The sequence below is a fragment of the Rhinolophus sinicus genome, linkage group LG06 (genome assembly GCF_036562045.2).
Source record: "Rhinolophus sinicus isolate RSC01 linkage group LG06, ASM3656204v1, whole genome shotgun sequence".
In the NCBI taxonomy this organism is placed as follows: Eukaryota; Metazoa; Chordata; class Mammalia; order Chiroptera; family Rhinolophidae; genus Rhinolophus; species Rhinolophus sinicus.
The window spans coordinates 104,450,921-104,472,012 of record NC_133756.1 but is presented as its reverse complement, the minus strand read 5'-3'; the positions used below and the strand labels follow the sequence as shown (position 1 = coordinate 104,472,012).

The 21,092-nt window shown below is 39.5% G+C and overlaps 1 protein-coding gene across 6 annotated transcripts in view; it reads left to right on the top strand.

Moving 5' to 3' along the window:
• Window positions 1-21,092, top strand: part of FAT3 (FAT atypical cadherin 3) — a 633,732-nt gene that overhangs the window by 270,969 nt on the left and 341,671 nt on the right. For all 6 annotated transcript variants that reach the window (XM_074335616.1, XM_074335615.1, XM_019737552.2 and 3 more), the window contains exon 3: window positions 6,423-6,737. In XM_074335616.1, the coding sequence (XP_074191717.1) occupies window positions 6,423-6,737 (315 nt within the window). The remainder of the gene's footprint in view (window positions 1-6,422; window positions 6,738-21,092) is intronic.

Sequence of the window (21,092 nt, the reverse complement as noted above, 5' to 3'; positions counted from 1 at the left end):
TCTTAGACTGGAGAAGAAAAGCCCTGGAAAGAGAGGGTCATTTTCTGATATTTGAAGAGCTGTTACAGGTGAAGGGTGGTTTGCAGCTTGTTCTTTTTATTCTTGGATATGAGGTGGTGGTGGGGGGTGGTGTGCAGGTAGAAATAGCAATCGAAATTAGAAAGACCGAAATCTGCCTCAGTGTGAAGAACGTCACATTAGCTGAAACTCCCTAGTAAATACTGAGGACCCTGTTATCAGACTCAGAGCAGAACTTGGGTGCTTGGTCAAGGATATTGTGGGAGGGATGCTTTCGTTAGAGGGTCGGATATATCTAGTGATCTTTCAAATCCGTTTGAGGTCTGATTTGAGTGAGGCTGACATCTCATCAGTGATGCCAACTAATGTATTGCTGATTCAGTGTCAGGTGTTATCTCATTCATGAACACGTATTTATCTATTGTCAGCTACATGCCAGGCTCTGTTTTAAGCAACCAGACAGAGACTCTCCTTATAGAACCTACTTTCTGTAACAGGCAGATGGAAGGAGACTCCTGGAGATCAACATTTCAGGACTGTGTGGGATAAAGGACCAAGAATATGTCACATTATATTGTACGTATTTTTATAAATCAAAACAGACTCTCTTTGCAGAGAATGAGTATTTTTTTATAGTCTACAAAGGCATACCAAGAAATACGTTTTGATGGTTTCTACAGTCAATAATGAAGAACACATATGAGAAATATAATATTAACTCAATGTTGTTTGCCCAGTTAATGACATTTCTCTATCAGAGGAGAAAAAAATTCTTTAGACACAAGATACTATGAAAGTTTGATATCCATAGGGATTAAGAAGACAATATAGTGTTTTGGTTAACAACTGGTCTCAAGTTTGACAGAGCAGGATTTGACAACTAGATCTTTTATTTACTGGCTGAGTCATCAATGGCAAGTTACTTAACCTAAATCTCTGTTTTCTTATCTGTAGCATAGGGATAAAAATAGTAACTACCTCATGAGTGCTTGGCACCAATAAACATTTGCTGAATGAATGAGGAGTTTAGAAAATATAATGAAGAATGCACTTATTGCACTTAACCATACATGGTACCAGCACACAATGATTGAATAGTGTTGATGTGGAGATGATGGTAGTGATGATAGTGGTTGTAAAACTGTTTTGATTTGGAGATAATATGATCATCTGTGTAGAAAATGCTGTGGAATTTGTAAAAACTCTGTCACAACTAATAAGTGAGTTTAATAATGTTACAGGATATAAGATCAACATACAAAAATCAATTATTTATATACTGACAACAAACATTGAAATTAAAATAATAATGTCATTACCTAGCATGAAAAATATGAAGCACTTAGGGATAAATTTGACAAAAGATCTGCAAGATCTGTATAGTAGAACTGTAAAGCATTGCTTAGAGAAATAAAAGAAGACATAAATAAAGGGAGAGATTTAAGAATCACTAGTCTCATAGTTGTTAAGATGTCAGTTCTGTCCAAAATGATGTGTAGAGTCAATGCAATCCCAGTCAAAATCACAGTAGGTTTTTATAAATTTATATGGATTTTAAAGCTAATGCTACAATTTATATGGAAACACAGAGGTTCTGGAATAGCCCAAACAACTTTGAAAAAAAGAACAAACCAACAAGACTTAACTTCCCGATTTCAAGACTTGTTATGAAGCTACTTTAACACAGTGTGATATCAGAGTAAAGACAGACAAATAGATCAATGGAACAGAATGGAGAGTTCAGAAATAGACTCCTACTTACTTATATGATCAACTGATTTTTGACAAAAATACAGAGGGAATTCAGTAGAGAAAAAAGATAGCCTTTTCAACAAATGGGCTGGAACAATGAATATTTACATATAAAAAGAATGAGCTTAGATCCATACATTGCACCATATACAAACATTAACTAAAAATTGACCATGGATATAAATATAAAACCTATGATTATTGAATTCTAGAAGGAAATGTGGGAGAATATCTTTGTGATCTTAGATTAGGCAAAGATTTCTTAGATACCAAAAGCATGCTCTACAAACGAAAAATTCATAAGTTGGATGTCATCAAAATTAAAATTTCTGTTCTTCAAAAGATGTTATGAAGAGAATGGAAAGACAAACCACAGACTGGAGGAAAATATCTGCAAATCACTTATCTGATAAAGAAATTTTATTCGCATACAAAGAACTCAAATTTTAATAATAAGAAAACCACTCAATTTAAAAAAATGGATAAACAGTTTAAATACTGAACCAAACAAGATATGCAGATGGAAATAAGCACCTTTAAAGACGCTCAACATGATCTGAAGATGCAAATTGAAACTACGAGATGCCACTGTTTATACCCATTAGGATGCCTAAAATTAAGGCAAGTGACCACGCCAAGTATGCCACAAGTGAGGACATGGACCAACTGGAATGCCCCACGTTTACTGTTGGTGGGAATGTATTAATAAAATGGTGCAGACATAGCCCTGCCATATAACATAGCCATTCTACTTTTACGATTATTTAAGAGTATTAACAATACTTCTATACAAAACTTGTATATGAATGTTTTTGCAGTTTTATCTGTAACATCTGAAAACGGAAAACAACCTAAATATCCCTTAACAATTCAACTGTTTTAAAAAATTGTGTTATACCCATGCAATGCAATAGTACTTACAAATAGAATGGAATGATGTATTGCTATATATAGAACATGGATTAATCTCAAAATAATTATTCAGAGTGAAAGAAGCCAGGCAAAAAGAGTATATCTGTATGACTCTATTTCTATAAAATTCTAGAAAATGCAAATGAATCCTTAGTAACGGAAAGCTAATCTGGTGCCTGGCAGTAGGGAGAATTGGGAACATTTATAATTGGGATTAAAAATGGCAAGGAGGATACTTTTACGCATAATGGTTATGTTTGTTATCTTGATTGTAATAATGGATTCATGGGTATTAAAACATTCCAAATTATTTACTTTAAATATGCATAGTTTATTATATGTCAATTATACCTCAGCTTAAAAAAGTAATAAGAACGCATGAGCTAAAGGGCTCATGACATGACTTGAGTAATCCTGAGGCAACCTCGAAAGAGTTTTTGCTTCATAAAAAAGATCATATGGATTTCATTTTTAGTTGTGACCATGTAGATAATTAGCTGTGAGAGCATAAAAGTAAGTAAGTAAATGCTGTCACTGGATATTGGTTGTAGATATGGTTAATACGGAGCCTTAGATGAATCTTATAATTACTATTAACACATTTCAGAGTCTTTATTTTTATTTTGTCCTCAAATGTTGGATCTTGAGATTGATGCCTGAACACTCTGTTCCACAATACTCATTCACACTTCCAGTTATTGAGTAAATACAGCCATAAACATAGCTTATCTTAATGAGAGAGATTCTAATTTCTAGTGGACATGTCTGATCCTTCATTTAAAAAATAGAGTGAAATTCCACCCATGTATTTTAATTTGCATTAGTGGATGCCTTTCATCTAAGGATTTCTCAAAATCATTTAATGTCCAAAGTCTCTGATAGATCATTTTCCAGTCTGACAGGTACAAGAAAAGAGACTTAAGTGACTTCAGCCATCACAAAGCAGTTCTGTGACTGCAAGTCTGTGTGCATGTGAGTGAGTGTGTGTGTGGTGGGTGCCAGGCTAAGTACAAGCAGAGCTGACCCAGCTTCTTTGACGTTGTTGCTTATTGAGATGCATGATCTTGTTAGTGGCCTTAATTTGCTGTTCCCAAATCAGGCCAGGTATTTTCATGAAAGGGTATGTCATGGGTAAGTCACAAAGACTGTGCAGGAATGCCACATGATTAGAGAATAAAAAGAATCTAACATGATAGTCTATTCCAAACTTCTGTCAAGATTGTCCTTTGCTTTAGGGTGTGGTCACTATTTACAAGGCTTTTGATATTGCTTTGGATTCATATTGATTTAACTTATACTCAGCATCTCCTATGTTGTAAGCATATTGGCAAACTCTTGGCTTACATTTAATTACATTATCACCACAACACTGAGAGATGGGTAGTAAACCTAGGTTTGCTTGTTTTAAACACCTTGTCCAGTGTCAAACAGGTAGTAAGTAATGGAGTCTGGATCTGAAAATAGAACATTCGAGGCACACAGACCTGGGTTCTTCTGCAATTAGCCATGGGACTTTGGGCAAGTTACCTACTCACATTTGAGACCTGAGGCCCTCATCTATAAAAGAGAATTATAAAATTTGCATTATGGGGAAGTCTTATAATAGCACATCACAGATGCTCAGTAAATGCCATTTCACTTGCCTCCCACCCCCTTCTGTCTCCAGATTGTTTACCTTTCCAGTGTCAGTCTCTACCAGATGAGACTGAACCCTCCTGTCTGTTGGCTGTGCAGTTATCCCCTAAGTGCAGATCTCCTCATTCTAGAGCTGTCTTCTCAGCACGATTGTGAGTCCTGTGAAGACAGAGATCCTCTCTCATTTATCTCTGCTTCTCCAGTGTCCAGCATAGGGTCCAGGAGAGGCTTATGAATTGAATTCACAGGTGTCATTTAAGAGGTGCTTCCCAACACCTTTAGCACAGTTTTTGCAACCTATGTCTCATCCCAAATCCTTCCTGCCTACTCTTTGTCTTCATTCCAGGCACTTGGCCATCTGATTTGACGAGCTCCAGTTTCCCTGGGTGGCAAGCACAACCCATGTCCACATGGTCGCATGGGGCTGTGACTGCTGCGAGTATTCCACCAGACTGGCCATGGTTTTGTGACAGGACTGTGCCCTGTCCTCATAGATGTTTTCACACCTGGCCAGGTCTCTAGCTCTCAGAGCCTTCTCTGGACCTTAAGTTCATGTTGACATTCTGTCTTGTCTCAACCCAGTTTATAAGGCTGCCTGTTGTTCACTCAGTTAATGGACATAATAGCCTCATGTTTACAATCATTTTTTGTTTTTTTAAATTTTCCGGTTTTTCTCTTTTATCTGCTACCTGGTATATACTCTTCTAATGTTATATGAGCATTTTTGTTTCTGACTTCTAGGTATCACCCATGAATCTACAGGAACCCATTATGTTTTATATATTTCCATCGAGAATATTTAAGATTAGCTTTTGTTGCATGGCATAACACTGTGCAGGACTCTTTGGTGGATCACTTTGGAACTGAAACTTCAGTGTCATTTGGGTTATCTCTTTTGAATGGTTTAGCTGTTCTGAGTTTTATGCAACTAAGTATTTCAGCCTAACTGTTTTTGGACCTTCCACCCTCCCAGGTGCTGTACTTGGCAGTTTGCTTATGCAGGGTCTGTAGGCCAAATTGTGTGCCTGATACAGTCCAACAGAAATATAGAAGATAGAGGATTCAGGCCAGAATTGGAGAAGTGTTTCTTGACTTTTTCCATGGATGTCTTTTAGAGTATAACATGAATTTCATGCCTTCCATGAGTATCCTGACTACTTTTAGAGTTTTTGTAAGCTGAGTCCCGAGTTTCCCCATCGCAGTGGAAAAGCTTATGGTCCTGTTCCAGTAGGAAGTTTCTGTAGATTAATGATTTGGGTGAGGGCTGGAAACATTGAAGAGCGTTGTGTTTTCTCTGGCTTTTCTGGCAGACATCTGATTTCCTCGTTTGCACTTGTTTCAACCATGAAATGAGAAAGGTGGGAGGGAACAGATTGGGCATTTTTCTGCTCCTAATTTAAAATGATTATCCAAGAGTATCTTTCAAAGTGGCTCAGAGTTTGCTCAGTACCCTCTGTAGAGTTCTTGAGGGGGTTAGAGTCCATTCAGAAAGTGTATTGGTACGGCTTCTTTTCTGATTGTTTGGAATAACTGTGACATTGGATTTTGAGGGAAACAGTATAAAGAAGGCTTACATCTCTGCATGCAAAATACTTTTCATCCTACTAGGCAGAAGAACATCTGAAAGGCCTTTTACATTTTTGTGAATGAACACATAAAATAATTTACCCTGGGAGAGGATTTTATTGCGAAGGAAATCAATTCAATATCAGGTCAAATGGAGATAGTGACCTGATATTGCTCTACTATCCCATGCAGCAGGGGAAGTGTTTAGACCATGCCCTACCTGTTCTTATTTGCTTCTTGTTGTCTCTTCTGTGTTGTGTATGCATGTGTTGAGCTATGTCTATCTGTGAAATTCAAATAAAATATTTATGAATGTTACTATACTTTCCAAGTGGTGGAAGAACTATTTAATGTGGTTTTGCAGAAAATAATTTTCTTACGTAAGGAGAAACATCTTAATGTAATCTCATATTTTGGATTTCTCCTTTCTTTCTTTTTCATAGGCCAAGATTACTTAGCACAGCTCTCCTGATTTGGGATGATTTACTTAGTGTCTTCTGTTTTGCAGTAGCAGTCATGCTCTCTCTGTTTTCTCATAGGAGTCATCTCTACTGCAGACATTCTTGATCGAGAGACAATGGGGTCATACTGGCTGACAGTATATGCCACCGATCGGGGTGTTGTTCCACTCTATTCCACTATCGAGGTCTACATTGAAATTGAAGATGTGAACGACAACGCCCCGCTGACCTCGGAACCTATTTATTATCCTGTTGTCATGGAAAACTCTCCAAAGGAGGTGTCTGTCATTCAGATCCAGGCTGAGGATCCTGACTCTAGTTCCAATGAAAAACTGACATACAGGATTACAAGCGGGAATCCTCAGAACTTTTTTGCCATCGACATGAAAACAGGTAAGGGAATGCTCCTATAACTTTTTAGAAATTGGTAGTCCAACTTTTATATCCATCCGCCTGACACTTGCTATTCATACTATTTTATTTATCCCCTTATTTATTTTATTGTGTGGAGAACAGTATCCTCCTTTCTGGGGGTAGTTTCTGAAAAGGTGAGCGTTCTGCTTGTCGGGTTGGTATATTTTAATTTCAGCTGATACCAAGGTGAAGTGATTTAATAAAAACCAGAGGCTTTCACAGAAAGCCTTGGATTTGCTTTCCTCATAAAAATAAAAAGTGGTTCCCAGGGTACTCAGAAGGCCCACTGCTGCCTTTCTCTTTCCTGGGAAAGAGTAACCTGGCCTATGCTGGGTTCTGTGGGTAAGCTGGGCTTGTGACACCCCTCTTTCTGGGAACTTCTTCCTTACTTGGTTTTAGTCCAGCTTTCTGTAAATGATCTCCTTAGAGCCTTAACTTTAAGCCCCAGATTTGTTATGATTCCTACCTACCCATCAATGAAATGTCAATGTTTAGAAGAACTTCCGTTGTCTCAATCTTTAATTTTCTGGCGTTTTTTTGCTTAAAAACTTCCCAGACATTGTAATGAACACTTAATTTGTTGAATAGGATCAGAAAGGGCAGATGTGGAATTTGGTTGACTGCATTCTGAGACAAGTACATACAGGAGGAAAATGCTTTGTGGAGTATGTCTCAGTTCATTGTTGTCTTGTGATTTGCCTCTATTTGATCTTAACAAGGGAGTAAAACAGTCAGTGAGGGTTGTGATGGTACAATTTTGATTAATTGAAATTTAGAAGAATGTAAAAATGGTGCTATAGCTATCTCATCCTGGGCAAGCGAGTTGATACTGGTAAAATGTTAGGGTAGGTTGATATTTGTTGGTGTAGACACTCTCAGGTTTCTGAAAAAACTACTGCTCGGGTTGATAGGTATTTCTCCTGCTTATGTTTGTTAAAGTAGAAACATACAGCTGACCCCAAGCATTTTATAAATGTCTGGTTCCCATTAACATAATTTGAAGAGAATGCCAAGGTTTTTTAAAACTATTGATTTTCTCTAATTATGAGTGGGTCAGTCATTTTGTTAAGCGGAGTTAAGCATTCTGACAGTGTTGAATTGGGATTTAATTTGCATTTCATTGTAAGACAAAGAGTGGTCATCAGCTATCAATGTATAAATGAGACCTGCTTGAACTTAAAGGAGAAGTCTCAGAGATTTGGAGCTTAGCCCAACCTTTCAGAGCCCTGGGAAGTAGACAAAAGTGCTCATGCACCTGAACACCCCTGAGCTGTGCTGGGAAGTCCCTCCTGATTCTTTCTTACTATAACAAAGAGCTCCGTATAGTATGGTGACAGATAAATGAATTCAGATACTTCAGAAAGTCAAGAGAGAACCGTGACCAAAAAAAAAGTCACAGTAAGAAGATAGGGCACCAGCATCTTTACATTTCACAGCCCCTGTGGAATCTGACACACCCCAAGTCAGCTTTTACATCTTCCCTCTTGAGTCCATTGCCACTCGAATCATTAACAGTGAGCCCAGCATCCTGTAAGTTTAAAGACATCGCAGAAGGGCAGTTTTCAACTGTTCTCCTCCACTTACCACTGAAAATAAAGAAAGAATAAACATCACAGGGAAGAATTTGGGTTGGATGTGAAGAGCACAGAATACACATTATGTGCAGAGAGCATGTAGACTCATGTAACTAAAGCTATCTTTTATACAGCTTTTGAAAATTTACACATGAATGTTCAGAAAGGATTGCGTTATAACTTGGCCTATCTTGCCAAATAAGAGCCTTAATCATATTTATAATTTCTCTGTTCTTGTCATAGATTCTTTAAAAGCATTTGTGCCAGGAATAACATTTTAGGTTAACTTTTTTAATTGCCTAAAATAAATATAGCATACTTGGTAATTCTCAGACACTTGATAAGGAAACACTGGACTTGGTGTATCCATTTATTCACTCACCAAGCATCTGTTGTGCCTACCGGTTTCCAAAGAAAGATCTAATATATAGAGTTATAAAATTAAAATGTGGTTCAAGTTTTTCAGGGACTCAAGGGTACATGCAATTAAAATAATTAACAAATATTTACGATACAGTGAAGGAATGCAGTAATTGATTATGGTAGAGGAGTTTCACTCAATCTGAGATTGCCAAGAGTGATGGTGAAGGAGAGCTCCATGAAGGAGGTAACGTTTGAGATTATATGTCCTGGGTTTCAAATCCTTGCTCTGCACTTCTTACCTGGGAAACAGGAAAACACAGACTACATCAGACAGTCCTGGCCTCACCAGCTTTGTGCACTTGGGCAAGTGATTGAAACTTTGTGAATTTCAGTTTTCAGCGAGAAAGGGTTATTGCAAGGAATATGGGAGTCCTTATGTGAAATGCTTGGCGTGGTGCCTGGCACATTGCAGCTCTGCCATGCAGGTTGATAGCCCATCCTGGCTGCTTTACCTCTGATTACAGGCAAGTCATGTTATCTCCTGGGGCCTCAGATTCTTATCTGGGAAATGACAATGACTTTACTTAACTTCACAGGGGTTGCTGGTAAAGGACTGAATGCCATGATGTGTTTGAAGTCTGTTGGTCAACTACAAAGCTCTACAACAATCATGTTATTACTATGTCTGTTTCTTTTGAGATTCACAGAACCCCAAGCCTGGTGTAATTCTTGTTAAGCTTGTTGCCCTAACTGTCATGATGTCTACGGAGCAAACTTCAGCCAGCTCAACTAACTCGTTAAAGAGACACTTTAATTTTGGGGATCTCTTCCTGTCTCTAAAGTCATTTGCCTGAAATAGTTATGTTGATGTAACATTTTTCAGTAATGAAGCTGGGGATGTACCTACCCGGTATAGTTAGGAAAGACTTGTGCTTCGAGTTTTTCAACTAAAAATTGGAGGTGGACTCTATAAAACTGACCTTTCATTTCTTCCTCTGTGGTAGAGCTGAAATTTATGGAAGTTTTTTGTGAGTTGTTTTGGCAATGTGCTACATAATAAATAAAGATTAAAATGATTAATGTGAAGTCAAATAATATCAATACTTAGGGTCCACAGATTGCTTCAGATAACAGATGTCCTGGACGCAAGAAGGGAGAGAGATTTCTCCATTGAACACTCTGTTCTCTACCCAAAAAACTGCTTTTTTATTCTAACAGACTTAAAATCACATAGAATCAGTAGTCTGTGGACCTCCTTCAGTAATTCCTGTGGCTTAAAAAGAAAAACAAAAGCTGTCAGGCTGCGACGTTCTTTCTGGCCTGTACAGAAAACCCTTGATTAATTCCAGGCTGAGCAGTTGAATCCAATCAAATACAGCCTCCTTGCATATGCGTCTTCGCTAGTCAGTGACTAGAGGCCTGCCCGTGTGTTCTGAACAGCAGATACCCAACAGGTGGTGTTCACTTGTTTCTTTGGGTAAACCAGGACTTAAATGCTTCCTTGCATGGCCATTGATTGGTCATCCAGGAACAGGTGTAGGAAATTCCTCTAGGGTTTTGGAATGTTTATTTTAGCCACGTCTATAGGAAGGAATCCACTTAGCACAACGCCAGCATTTGGTAGAGCACTCAATGAATGCTTGTTGGGGGTGGTGGTGTTAAGCATCTTGTATTCTCCACTGGAATGAAGCTTGTGTAAGCCGCAGGCATACAACTCCACTGTCTTTGGAGGAAGGTGTACTTGAAAGAGAGCAATGTCTTCTTTTACTAGTTGATATGTAGCACTGGAGCCTTCCATTCAGTCTTATAAAGTGTATGGTGCGCTACTGTGTATCGCTACTGTTCTAGATCCCAGATGTTGGCGGGATGGGTGATATAACAGAAGTATGTATAAGGCTGTTTCTGCACTTAGGGAGTTTAGTCTCATGGAAAAATATAGGAATGACACATGTGATGTGCTTGAGCAAGAGTGTAAGGCCGTTTTTATAAAAAATAAATGCTCAGTGGCATGTAAGCTGTGAACAGGGTAATGTGTCAGAGCGGGGTGGTCACTGCCAGCTGGTGTGAGAGGGTGTTGTGCGGGGAGGCCTGCAGGGTCTCTGGTCCCGCTCCCCATACAAAAACGCAGGATATGGTGAGGCCAAAAAGGAACACCCACGGAGCCATAGGTCGGGGAGTCATACCACTACGGTCTCACTGGAGGCTGGGTTCACTGGACGTGTGACCTGCTGTCCGTTTTGTCTGCAACCCACTGACGACTCTCTTTCACTCTCCTCCACTCTCCTCCGTAGCCGCAGCAGTTATATTAGCGGCTAATTGGCTAACTGGCTACAGCTGACGGCCAATCAGCCACAGCTGACGGCCATCTACTACCCGAGCCAGCACTCCTCCACGTGAGGCCGAGAGCCTGTAAACTACTTTCTGGGGCTCTGTCCCCACAGAGGGGTTGGGACAGGACTTCACAGACTTGAAGTAGGCCCTGCAGAGAGAAAAGCCAGAAGACTACCCAGAGAATATAAACAAGTTAATTGACCTTGAAACCCATCCTTTGCTACTGGGCCTAGTTTGAGAGGCATTATATCTTTAGGAAAGGAATTGTAAAAGACTCATTCATGTCTGGAGTATTGGAAGAAATTAGAGGTAGCAAATATGCGCATCTCTTCTGTTTTTTGGTTTGATGACCTCTTCCTTTATGTAATATTATAATATGTTAAAATGTGTATTTTTATATCTTCCTTCTGAGAGGCCTACTTTTACAGGGAGAAACATACATAAGAGAGATCCCTTTCTTCTTTCTTTTGCCACTCTTAAAACAAATCCGGGATTAGCATATGCTCTGTTGAGAGCCTGTGTCTGTGAAAGCAAGCCTTGTTTACTCCAGATCTTCTGATGGTTGGTTAAGCAGGATACGGGCTTTCTAAATTCCTTTCTGCAGGTGCCATGTCCCCCTTTGGCTCAGGCCCTGGTCACTGGCAGAGTGACCAGTATTTCGCCTGTATTTGAGTGGAGGTGAAGCTCAGCTGTCTTTTACTTTCTGTGAACATCTTGGGATAAACAGGACCCAAGTGTACCTTATGTGTAGACAGACCAGTTGCCCTCCCCACTGGGTGAGCTGAGAGGAGGAGATCGTCTTCTAAGTTGTGTCTGCTGCAGGACACCTCAAATTCTACCATTGATTCCTTTGGGTTTTGACATTTTCCCCTAGTAAAACACGAGAGGAGCTTATTCAAGTATTGTATACCTTTACTTTTTAAATCAACTCTAAGCAATATCATATACCATATACCTTGCCTGTTGGTATATGGTATAAGACATAGTGGGTAAGTGTCAACAGAAGAGGTAACAGAGAGGAATCTAGACCATACTTGAGCGTGATAATAATCCCCGAGCAAGCTTGTTAGACTACAGAGAGCTGGGGTAGAACGCAATGATTTGCATTTCTAACAAGGTCCCAGATGAGGCTGGTGTTGCTCCCCTGAGAGCCTGGTTAGGAAGGCTCTGGACTTCAGCATCCAAGAGAAACAAAGGAGGGAGGTCACAGGGTGCTGAGAGGTGCACCTGAGGGCAGGGTAGCCGACTTCTCAATTCATCCATCCACTCTTACCTTATAGTGCTGGAGTTTTGGGATTTGACTGTGAATTCAAAGTGTCGCTTCACTCCCAGACCCCCAATCAACTCTCGTATCCTTGCTTGTTTTTCCTGTTTTATGAAGTGGAGAAAAATGAAAAGCCTGTCTCTTTAATTGTCCATGAGCAAAACATGAGATTCCTAAGTCTTGCAATTAATAAAACCGGGTTATGTAATATTTGGATGCACTTGTATTATTTCCAAATATATAGAATTAAGCAGAATTTGTTACCAAAGTGAAATTCAGACCTACTTTAATGAATAAACAAACATTTGATATATTACTATATCATTATAAAAAAAAGGTCACTCATAAGGCACTGGTGCTCAAAATAATTTGGTATCTTAAGTAAGCTAAGCCTTAGGTTTATGCACAACCTCGATTGGTCATAATCTGCTTAGCAAACCACCTTTTCCTGGAAAAACAGAAGGATACATTACTTCATGAATAAACTCAGAGATTAAAAAGAAAACAGGCAAGGTGAAGGTACAAGGGTACAAATATTGGTGTTTTTTCTACACAGTGAACATTGTAGAAATCTCATGTTACCGTCTCTTATTCCTTATTCCTTCCTAATGGAAAGCTAAATTCTCCTGAATGGGTGGAAATGGCTGCTGGATGATGAGTTGATATTCATAAGTACGCGCGCAAAGGGGATAATGTAGCAAATGAGTATGTATGAAACTGTAAATCATCCTGGCTCCTTCTTTCAGCCATGAAAGGAGGCCTTGTCCTGTAGAACATTAAATTGTGTTCATTTAATCCAACACGTCCCCAAGAACAAATCGGGCTCATGCAGATTTATCATAGGAAGGTTATTTAAATTCAGCGGTGACCTTTGCATCCCAGTGCCTGTGCTCCAAATGAACAAGGACAAAGGGAACTTTTCTGCTCTGTCATTATGTCCCTGGGGAGGCTGTGTGTTTCCCCATTTGATCAACCCTCAGCTGTGGCTGGGGTGATGGGGGGTGGGGTGGGTGGGAGGTGTTCCAAGGGTGTGGAAGGATTGGTCAGGTTGGCCACCAGAAGGGAAAGCTTGCTCTCCCCTGGTCTGGATTCTGGCTCTGTCTTCCTGTGGCTTGATTTTGTTTCAGTGCTGGTGGTGAAGGCAAGTACCAACTTCAGAGTTTATCAATCTCAATATTGTTAACCATTTGGATTGGGAAAGTCTTTGTTGTTGGGGCCTGTCCTATGCATTATAAGATATTTAGCAGCACTTTTGGCCTCTTTGAGATGCCAGTAGCATCCTTCCCCTTAGTTGTGACAGCCAAACTATCTCCAGACATTGTTGAACGTCCCCTGGGAGTAAAATTGCCCCCCATTGAGTATCACGGAACTAATGTGAAATATTTTGTAGGACTTTATTACATATGGCCCTAAACAAAGCTCCCTGTATAGAATGAATTACTGGTTATGGAGATGTGATGGTATTGTTAACTCAAAAACAATGTGTGTATGCATATACCTATATCTAGATATATGCATACATACATATCATTCATAATAAAATGACAGAATGAAAAGGAGAAGAAATCCAAAGCCTCCCTCCTCTCATTTCCCTCTGATTTCAGGTTCTTTGTATCTTGAAGGTCCTATGAATACTTGAAATAAAATCTGTTATATAAAAAAAAAAGAGCAGAACAATAACAAAACTTCAAACAGAATGAATGTGGATGAAGTTATCATTTTTTCAACTCTTAGCATTTGGAGAGGATTTGGCTGGTCACAAAATTCTCATCAGAGTCAGTCTTGAATAGTGTTCTAAGAAGACAGCATGAAGAGATTATTTTGAGGGGTCCAGGGTTTATTCCCTTGAAATGCTTAAGCAGCTCCAAATCCTATTGCAGCTTAATGTCAGTCAGCCTTCTGACAGATAACTATGTGGATTGTTTCTTCCCTGAAATAAAAGTGATGAAAAAGAAAACAAAATCCTGTTTACCTTATTGGGGATTGTGCAGCCATGTCTTAATATCTAGATTAATGCTTTCTGAGCCCTTTGGCGTCGCTTAAAAGTATACAATTCTCAGTTACATGCCCCAGGAACTGGCAGATGCCTGGGACTGAGACCAGTGTCCCTGATCACCGTCTTTGGATGATACATCATAGGACTGTAAAGACTTAGCTAAGTGGGAACTGGTACCACCGTCAGTAATAGGAAGGAAACCTTTTCCCCCAAATTAAGTCAAGTTTCAATGGATCCAGCTGCTAGTTAGGCACCATCAAGTGTTTTATCCCATTTATGAGATTCAGATCTTTGAGTTCATACAACTGTTTCTTGGCAAAAGGATTTTCAGGGGCTGATTTTGCAAAACTGAATTACATCCAGGGATAGGGAACTTTGGCAAAAGGGAGAGAGGACTGAGCAGGCACAAGCTGGAGAGAAGAGAAGTGATACGGCTGCCTGGCTGGCAGGTGGCTGAGAGGTGCCTCCTAAAGGGTCAGGGTCCTGGTCATTTTGCGTGGCTCCTGGTGTGCCTGACTTCCATGGGGCTCCTGTGTCCGGCTGACCCACCTGGGGCGGTGGAGAAGAGGGACAGTCTTCCTAGATATTGAGACTGCCCCTGGAGCTCAGCTGCCGGAATAGCTGCTCCTGGAAATTACTGAGAATTATTTGGGAGGTGATAGAGTCATGTAAATAAAGCAGATGATGGAGGTACGTGCGTGCGTGCATGCATAGAAAGAGAAAGATTGATGATTAAGGTTATAAATTTCCCTTTTATTCTATCTGACCATTAATTCCACAGCAATAATTTACTGCATCGGCATATTACTTTCTTCTGTTCTGAGAGAAACAGTGAATTTTAATCGAAACCTCTGCCCGCCTCTCTTCACTCTCCCAGGCCCTGTTAGGGAGACTCCTGGATGCGCCCTGGGTGTATGCTCCCTCTTTCCCAGGTATGATGGGAGGGTGGGAAGAGGAACCATAACCCAGAGCACAGTTGTGCTCTGTGCCCTGAGCCATGCTGGTGTTTTCATGTGTTAGTATGTTTCGCTCTCACCAAAATCCTGGGAAGAAATTAGGGCTTTGGGCACCTACATGACTGGTTCAAGGTCACCCAGTTAGTCAGCACTGAGCTAGGGTTGGTCTGATTAACGGTCCATAATGCTAAAGACAAGTGCTATCACATTTGAAAAGTGTGAGCAAACTCAGTACACACGTTAATGATCCTAGAACTTTGGAACTCAGGGAAATCTTTCAGATGATTGTATGCACCCTCTTTGTTTTACAGGGGTATTGTGGGTTCAGTCATGTCCCCCAAAAAGACATGTTTGAATTCCCAATCACCCTGTATCCCTGAATGTGACCATATTTGGAAATAGGGTGGGTCTTTGCAGATGTAATCAAGTTTAAAGGAGAGGTCATTTTGGATTCGGGTATACCCTAATTCAGTGGCTGGTGTCCTTGTTAGAAAAGGGAAATTTGAACAAAGAAACAGAGACACAGAGGGAAATCCGCCATGTGAAGATGGAGACAGATTGGAATCATGCTGCCACAATCCAAGGCATGTGAAGGATTAGCAGCAATCACCAGAAGCTAGGAAAGGACAAGGAAAGGTTCCCCCCCTAGGGCCTTCAGACGGAGCATGGCTCTGCTGACACTGATTCTGGGGCTCCAGGACTATATGAGAATACATTTCCATCATTTTAGGCCACCCAGTTTGCGTTACTTCGTTATGGCAGTCCAAAGAAGGTGCAATCTCAGGGTACAGGTGGGAAGGCTGAGCTCTCCTAAGGGGGTGAAGCTACTTGGTAGAACCAAGAGCCACTGACTCCTAGTACGGGATTCTTTATACTAAACTAAATGTTAAGAATTTCAGCAGTTTTTACACTAGTCACACCTGCCTTTGAATAGTTTTTTTGTTTTGTTTTGTAGTACTTTTGACCTAGTTGAGTTTAATTATTTGGATAGTTCTAAAAGCGATAGGGTTTTGAAGAGAAACTTCTGTGGCATTGAAATAATATAATTATTTCGGGACTTCTGAAGGATCGCCATGGCTGGTCGGACCTCTCCTGTTGCATAGGGCTGATCACGGGAGTGTTTTTAGATAAGGCACGAGTCCACGTGGACGTTACTATTATTGACTGGCGTCGGTGTGCTTCATAAATCAGATCTCCTCAGAGTCTATTATTTTGTCATTTCTCAGGTTTTTAAAGTAGATTCTCTGGAATTACTTTTCTTTCAAAGCATTGGAAGTTTCTACCTGGAAAGTTACTATAGGATGAAGTATAGTTTCACCATGACTTTGAGAACCTGAAGTCCAGTTTTGGTGTTATTACCCCTTTATGCTCTGGTCTGTCATAAGCCACAAATGACTTTGTTTCTTTGACATTCATATAAAAATGTACAAATGGCTTAAAAATCTGTGAATTTTATTCACGTTGAGGTAGATTATTTTAGGAAAGCATATGGGACTCTAACGATTAAATTAGGAAAACAACATGCAGTGATTTATGGATAGCAATCTCATTACTTTATAGCAAAATGACAAATGTTTGTTTAGCACTCTGCCATGCGGTCATTGTTAGGCTTCAACATAACACTGGGAAGAAGAGACGCCCCATGGAGTAGTGTTCAAGAGCTTGGACACTTAAGATCAGATGTCTTTGCATGTGCATCTGAATTCTATGACTTCTTAACTGTGTGATGTTGGGCACATTACTTAACCTCTCTGAGCGTCAGTGTCATCCTCTGTGGAAATGGGGAAAATTGTCATAACTTATGAATTGGCTTGCCACCAAGATTAAATGAGTTAATACATGTAAAATACTTTTAAAAAGTACTTAGCATGGAAAATGATATTGTCTTCACAAGCACAGAATTTGTTTTAGCTAATTTAGCATCCACATTATATGATTAACTCCTTAGGCAGTTGCTGTTTTCAAACTGCAAATTAGTATAACACTTTACCTATAAGTTCATTAAGTCTCATCTTGTAAGAGTGTGTCCATATGCCATGTTGACTTTCAGACATGTGATCTAAATTAAGTTGTGGCTGAAAAGTAGACTGTTACAGAGCTAGATAGCCCTCTCTCAGGCTCTTAGAAACCTCTCTCTCTATTTTAGATATATCTACTTCCCAAGAATAAAATAGTAAGATGCCTTGGAAAGAGCACTGGTCGTGGCAATTGGGTTATCCAGATTTTAGTCCAGTCTCTAACATAACTACTCGTATCATGGACAAGTTGACATCATTTCTGTAGACTTCAGAATCCTCACCTATAAATCACTGAATTTGAACCAGAATTAAAACCATCAGTACCTGGTGCGTGCTGCCACTCTGTTTCCTGCCCCCATGGTAGGCACCATTAATAACTGGGAATTCTGAAAGATTTCTCTGAGTTCCAAAGTTCTAGGATCATTAACGTGTGTATTGAGCCTTTCATATTATGTCCACGCTTGGCATCCTGTGCAGCCTAACACTGATGGGGAGTTGGTATGAGAAGCTGTATTTATTTGCCATTAAAGGCTTTGAGACCACTTCCTCCTCTGATGGTCTTTGAGTCTATAAATGGCAGTGGCATTGAAGGGAAGAAAAGAAGGAAACTGATGGCAGAGGCTGTGTAGAATACAGTTACCCAGGACTCAGTGACACTGAGCATAGGTGAACAGTAGAGGTGAGGACAGTTTGTAGGGTATAGTGCAAAGGACAACCAGGCTTGAAATCTCACAGAAAGGATACCTTGTTGTAAATAACTTTGGATGTATCTGCCCAGCCCACAGCACCATCCCTTTTCTCCTAGTACCCCCAATCCTTTCCTCCTTGCCCCAGCAACTAGATGGGGTGGACACTGGGACTGAGAGTCTTTCTTCTGGGAATTTGTTAGTGGGATTTAGAGATCATTTCTGGCTATGGTGGAACTGAGAAGTCGTAAACCTGGGAACTCTAGGTGAATATTTGTTGAAATTCCTTTGTTGAAACCTAATCCCAAATGTGATGGTATTTAAAGGTGGGGCCTTTGGGAAGTAATGTCATGAGGGCAGAGTCCTCATGAATAAGATAACTCCCCTTATAAAAGAGACCCCAGAGAGCTCCCTCGCCCCTTCCACTATGTGAGGACATAAGCTACAAGACATACCCATAATCTATCAGCCAGGAAGTGGGCCTTCACCAGATGCTGAATCTGCCAGCATCTTGACCCTGGACTTCCATTCTGCAGAACTGTGGGATAGAAATGTGTGTTATTTATAAACCACCAAGTATACAATGTTTTGTTGTAAGATCCCAAACAGACTAAGACAGTGGTTGTGTGCGTGAAGCAGCTGAGAGAGACAGATACGTTCTAATAAGCTTGATCCTAAATTCCTTCCAATGGCTGGTCCAGAAGTTAATAAAATTCAGATGTACTCTTTGCCTTAGATTTTCTAATATACCCTGTAGTAATGATGTAAATTTGCCAAGATTTGAAATGGGCTTCTCTTTATATAAGTGAAAGGACTGTAACAGACTATTACTGTGGAAACCAAAGCAGGAATGAGGCTCAAGAAAGAAGAAATGTTCTCTAATGTTGGTTGCTGCACAAAGGCTAAAGACTAGACAAAGCTTTTAGATTTGGTGTTTGGCTGAGAGATCAGTGGAAGGTATTTGTCTTTATAAGTCACATTATTGCTGGGGGTTTTCATCTACATTAGCTTGAATGTTGACCATCACTTTTTGTCTTTCGTGTGTGAAATTCTATTGGTTATAGCCTAAAATATCTGTGGTCTCCAACATGTGCTTGGATTAAGCCCTGTCTCTCTTTATTAATAGTTCTTAGATGGATATTTACTGTTTTAAATTTTATCTGTAGTATTCCATAAAAAAATTTGCCAAAAATTCTGTTAAAAGTGAGTTATCCTATTTTAGACAAACTCTGCTTATCGTTAAGGTGCTGACCAAGATGTGTATGATAACCACCTGTCTTCTGGGAATTTCGCCCTGGGAAACTCAGCCACATGGATTGCTGTTAGATTGGAACACTACTATCTCATTCACATACCAGCCATACGGCAATGAACAAGTTTTTGACTTCTTATGGCTCAGATTCCCCATCTGTAAAACGGGGATACTGAATGAGTTGTTGCAAGGATAAAAGGGCAGATGTACTTTATAACACGCTTAGCTTAGCCTTAGAAATATTAACTATTATAGTGTAGTTAGTAAATGCATTCAAATTTCTTGCCTTTCAACCGAATTTGCTTATGAAAAATCCTTTCTTGAAAATTGATGAAGAACTAGTCTGATGAAATGCATTGAAGAGCTCAGATATATACCACATTGGGTACTAAAAATACTTAAATACTAAAATTATAGAAATAGGTCTACATCCATCATTTTATGTGTACATACGGTATACCAGGTACTGTTCTAGGCATAGAGACCCTAAGAATGGTAAAACAAGGACTCGACCTTTTAAGATCTCATGGGCCAAAAGTATTTCACCATCAAGTGTCATTGATTGCTACTGACACACAGCTTTAAAATGAAACAATTAAGTTAATAATATTAAGGTTTTTTTATGGGACTTTTTTCTGGCAATAATAAATGATTATAATATATATTGGTTGTTTTACAAAGGAAAACATCTGATGACATGAGTGAGGAGATGTAAAATAAATCCATCATGATAGAAACAGACTACTACAGGCCGAAAATACTAAGCTTTTGCCAATGCACCCTTTTTAAATATGTTGCCATTGCGGATACTTCAGTCAAACAAGACAAATCCAATTTTACCTCCTACCACTTAAGTTAATTTCTCTTCTCTGCAAAATTTCCTGTTTTATAAAGACATACTTCATCTTGGCTGTGTACACACTGAATTGTTCATTTTTTACTTAGTTAAATTGTTTCCTGTCATAGTGAGAAATGCTTTCCTCTGAAGAAATGATGTTCGTGCACGGGAAATAGGGAGATTTATTAAAATGGTTATTATGAAACTAGATGTAGACATCTTTTTATAATTTTAGTAGTTAAGTATTTTTAGTACCTAATGAAACGACTGTCAGTGTGAAGTGGGCTTTGATAATCAGTCTGCAGTCTCCCTTTTATACCTAACCAAATATACTTGGTGGATTTGTATTTACTTGCATATGTGTAGAAATATTGGAGATGTTTTCAGGCGATCTCCGTCAATGCTTTGCTGAGTTGTAATGACTGGTAAATAACGTAAATTATTTTGTGCTTTCATCCTTCTCTGATTTAATAAGCTTTTATGGTTTGGATTCTGTGTATAGATAGGGGAGGAACACAGAGAAATAGGAAATTTCTCAGGCCTAATTTCTCAGGCTGTTTACAAGACAAAAACACAATAAAAGAAAAACCTGTGTTTTAGGGTGAATCCTGAGCTTGTTACTGAAGTTACATGTTTAAATTGTAGTCATATCTAGTATCTCCAGAAGTGGAGGAATTATATACAGAAGTGTTTTTCCCAGATAACTGAAGTTTAACTCATTAAGAGCACAAACAAAAATTTATATTCCTGAATCACTTTCCAAAATGTATTAAATGTGTCTTCTCATTTTCAATCGTATATACAGAATATAATGCTACAAGCAGGTCTGGCTTCCTGTACTTGTTACTTAGATGCTCCCATGGGGCCCCTGCTCAGAAGGGCCGTGTGCTTGGTTTAATCTTCTGCTATCATTGTCTGGAAATTCTGAATAATTTTTTGAACAAGGGGCTTGGCATTTTAATTTTGAACTGGGACCTACAAATTATGTATCCCGTCATGGATACGAGGTTTCCATTTGGACTGGTAATTATTGTCTGGGGCCTTCAAACGCAGTCC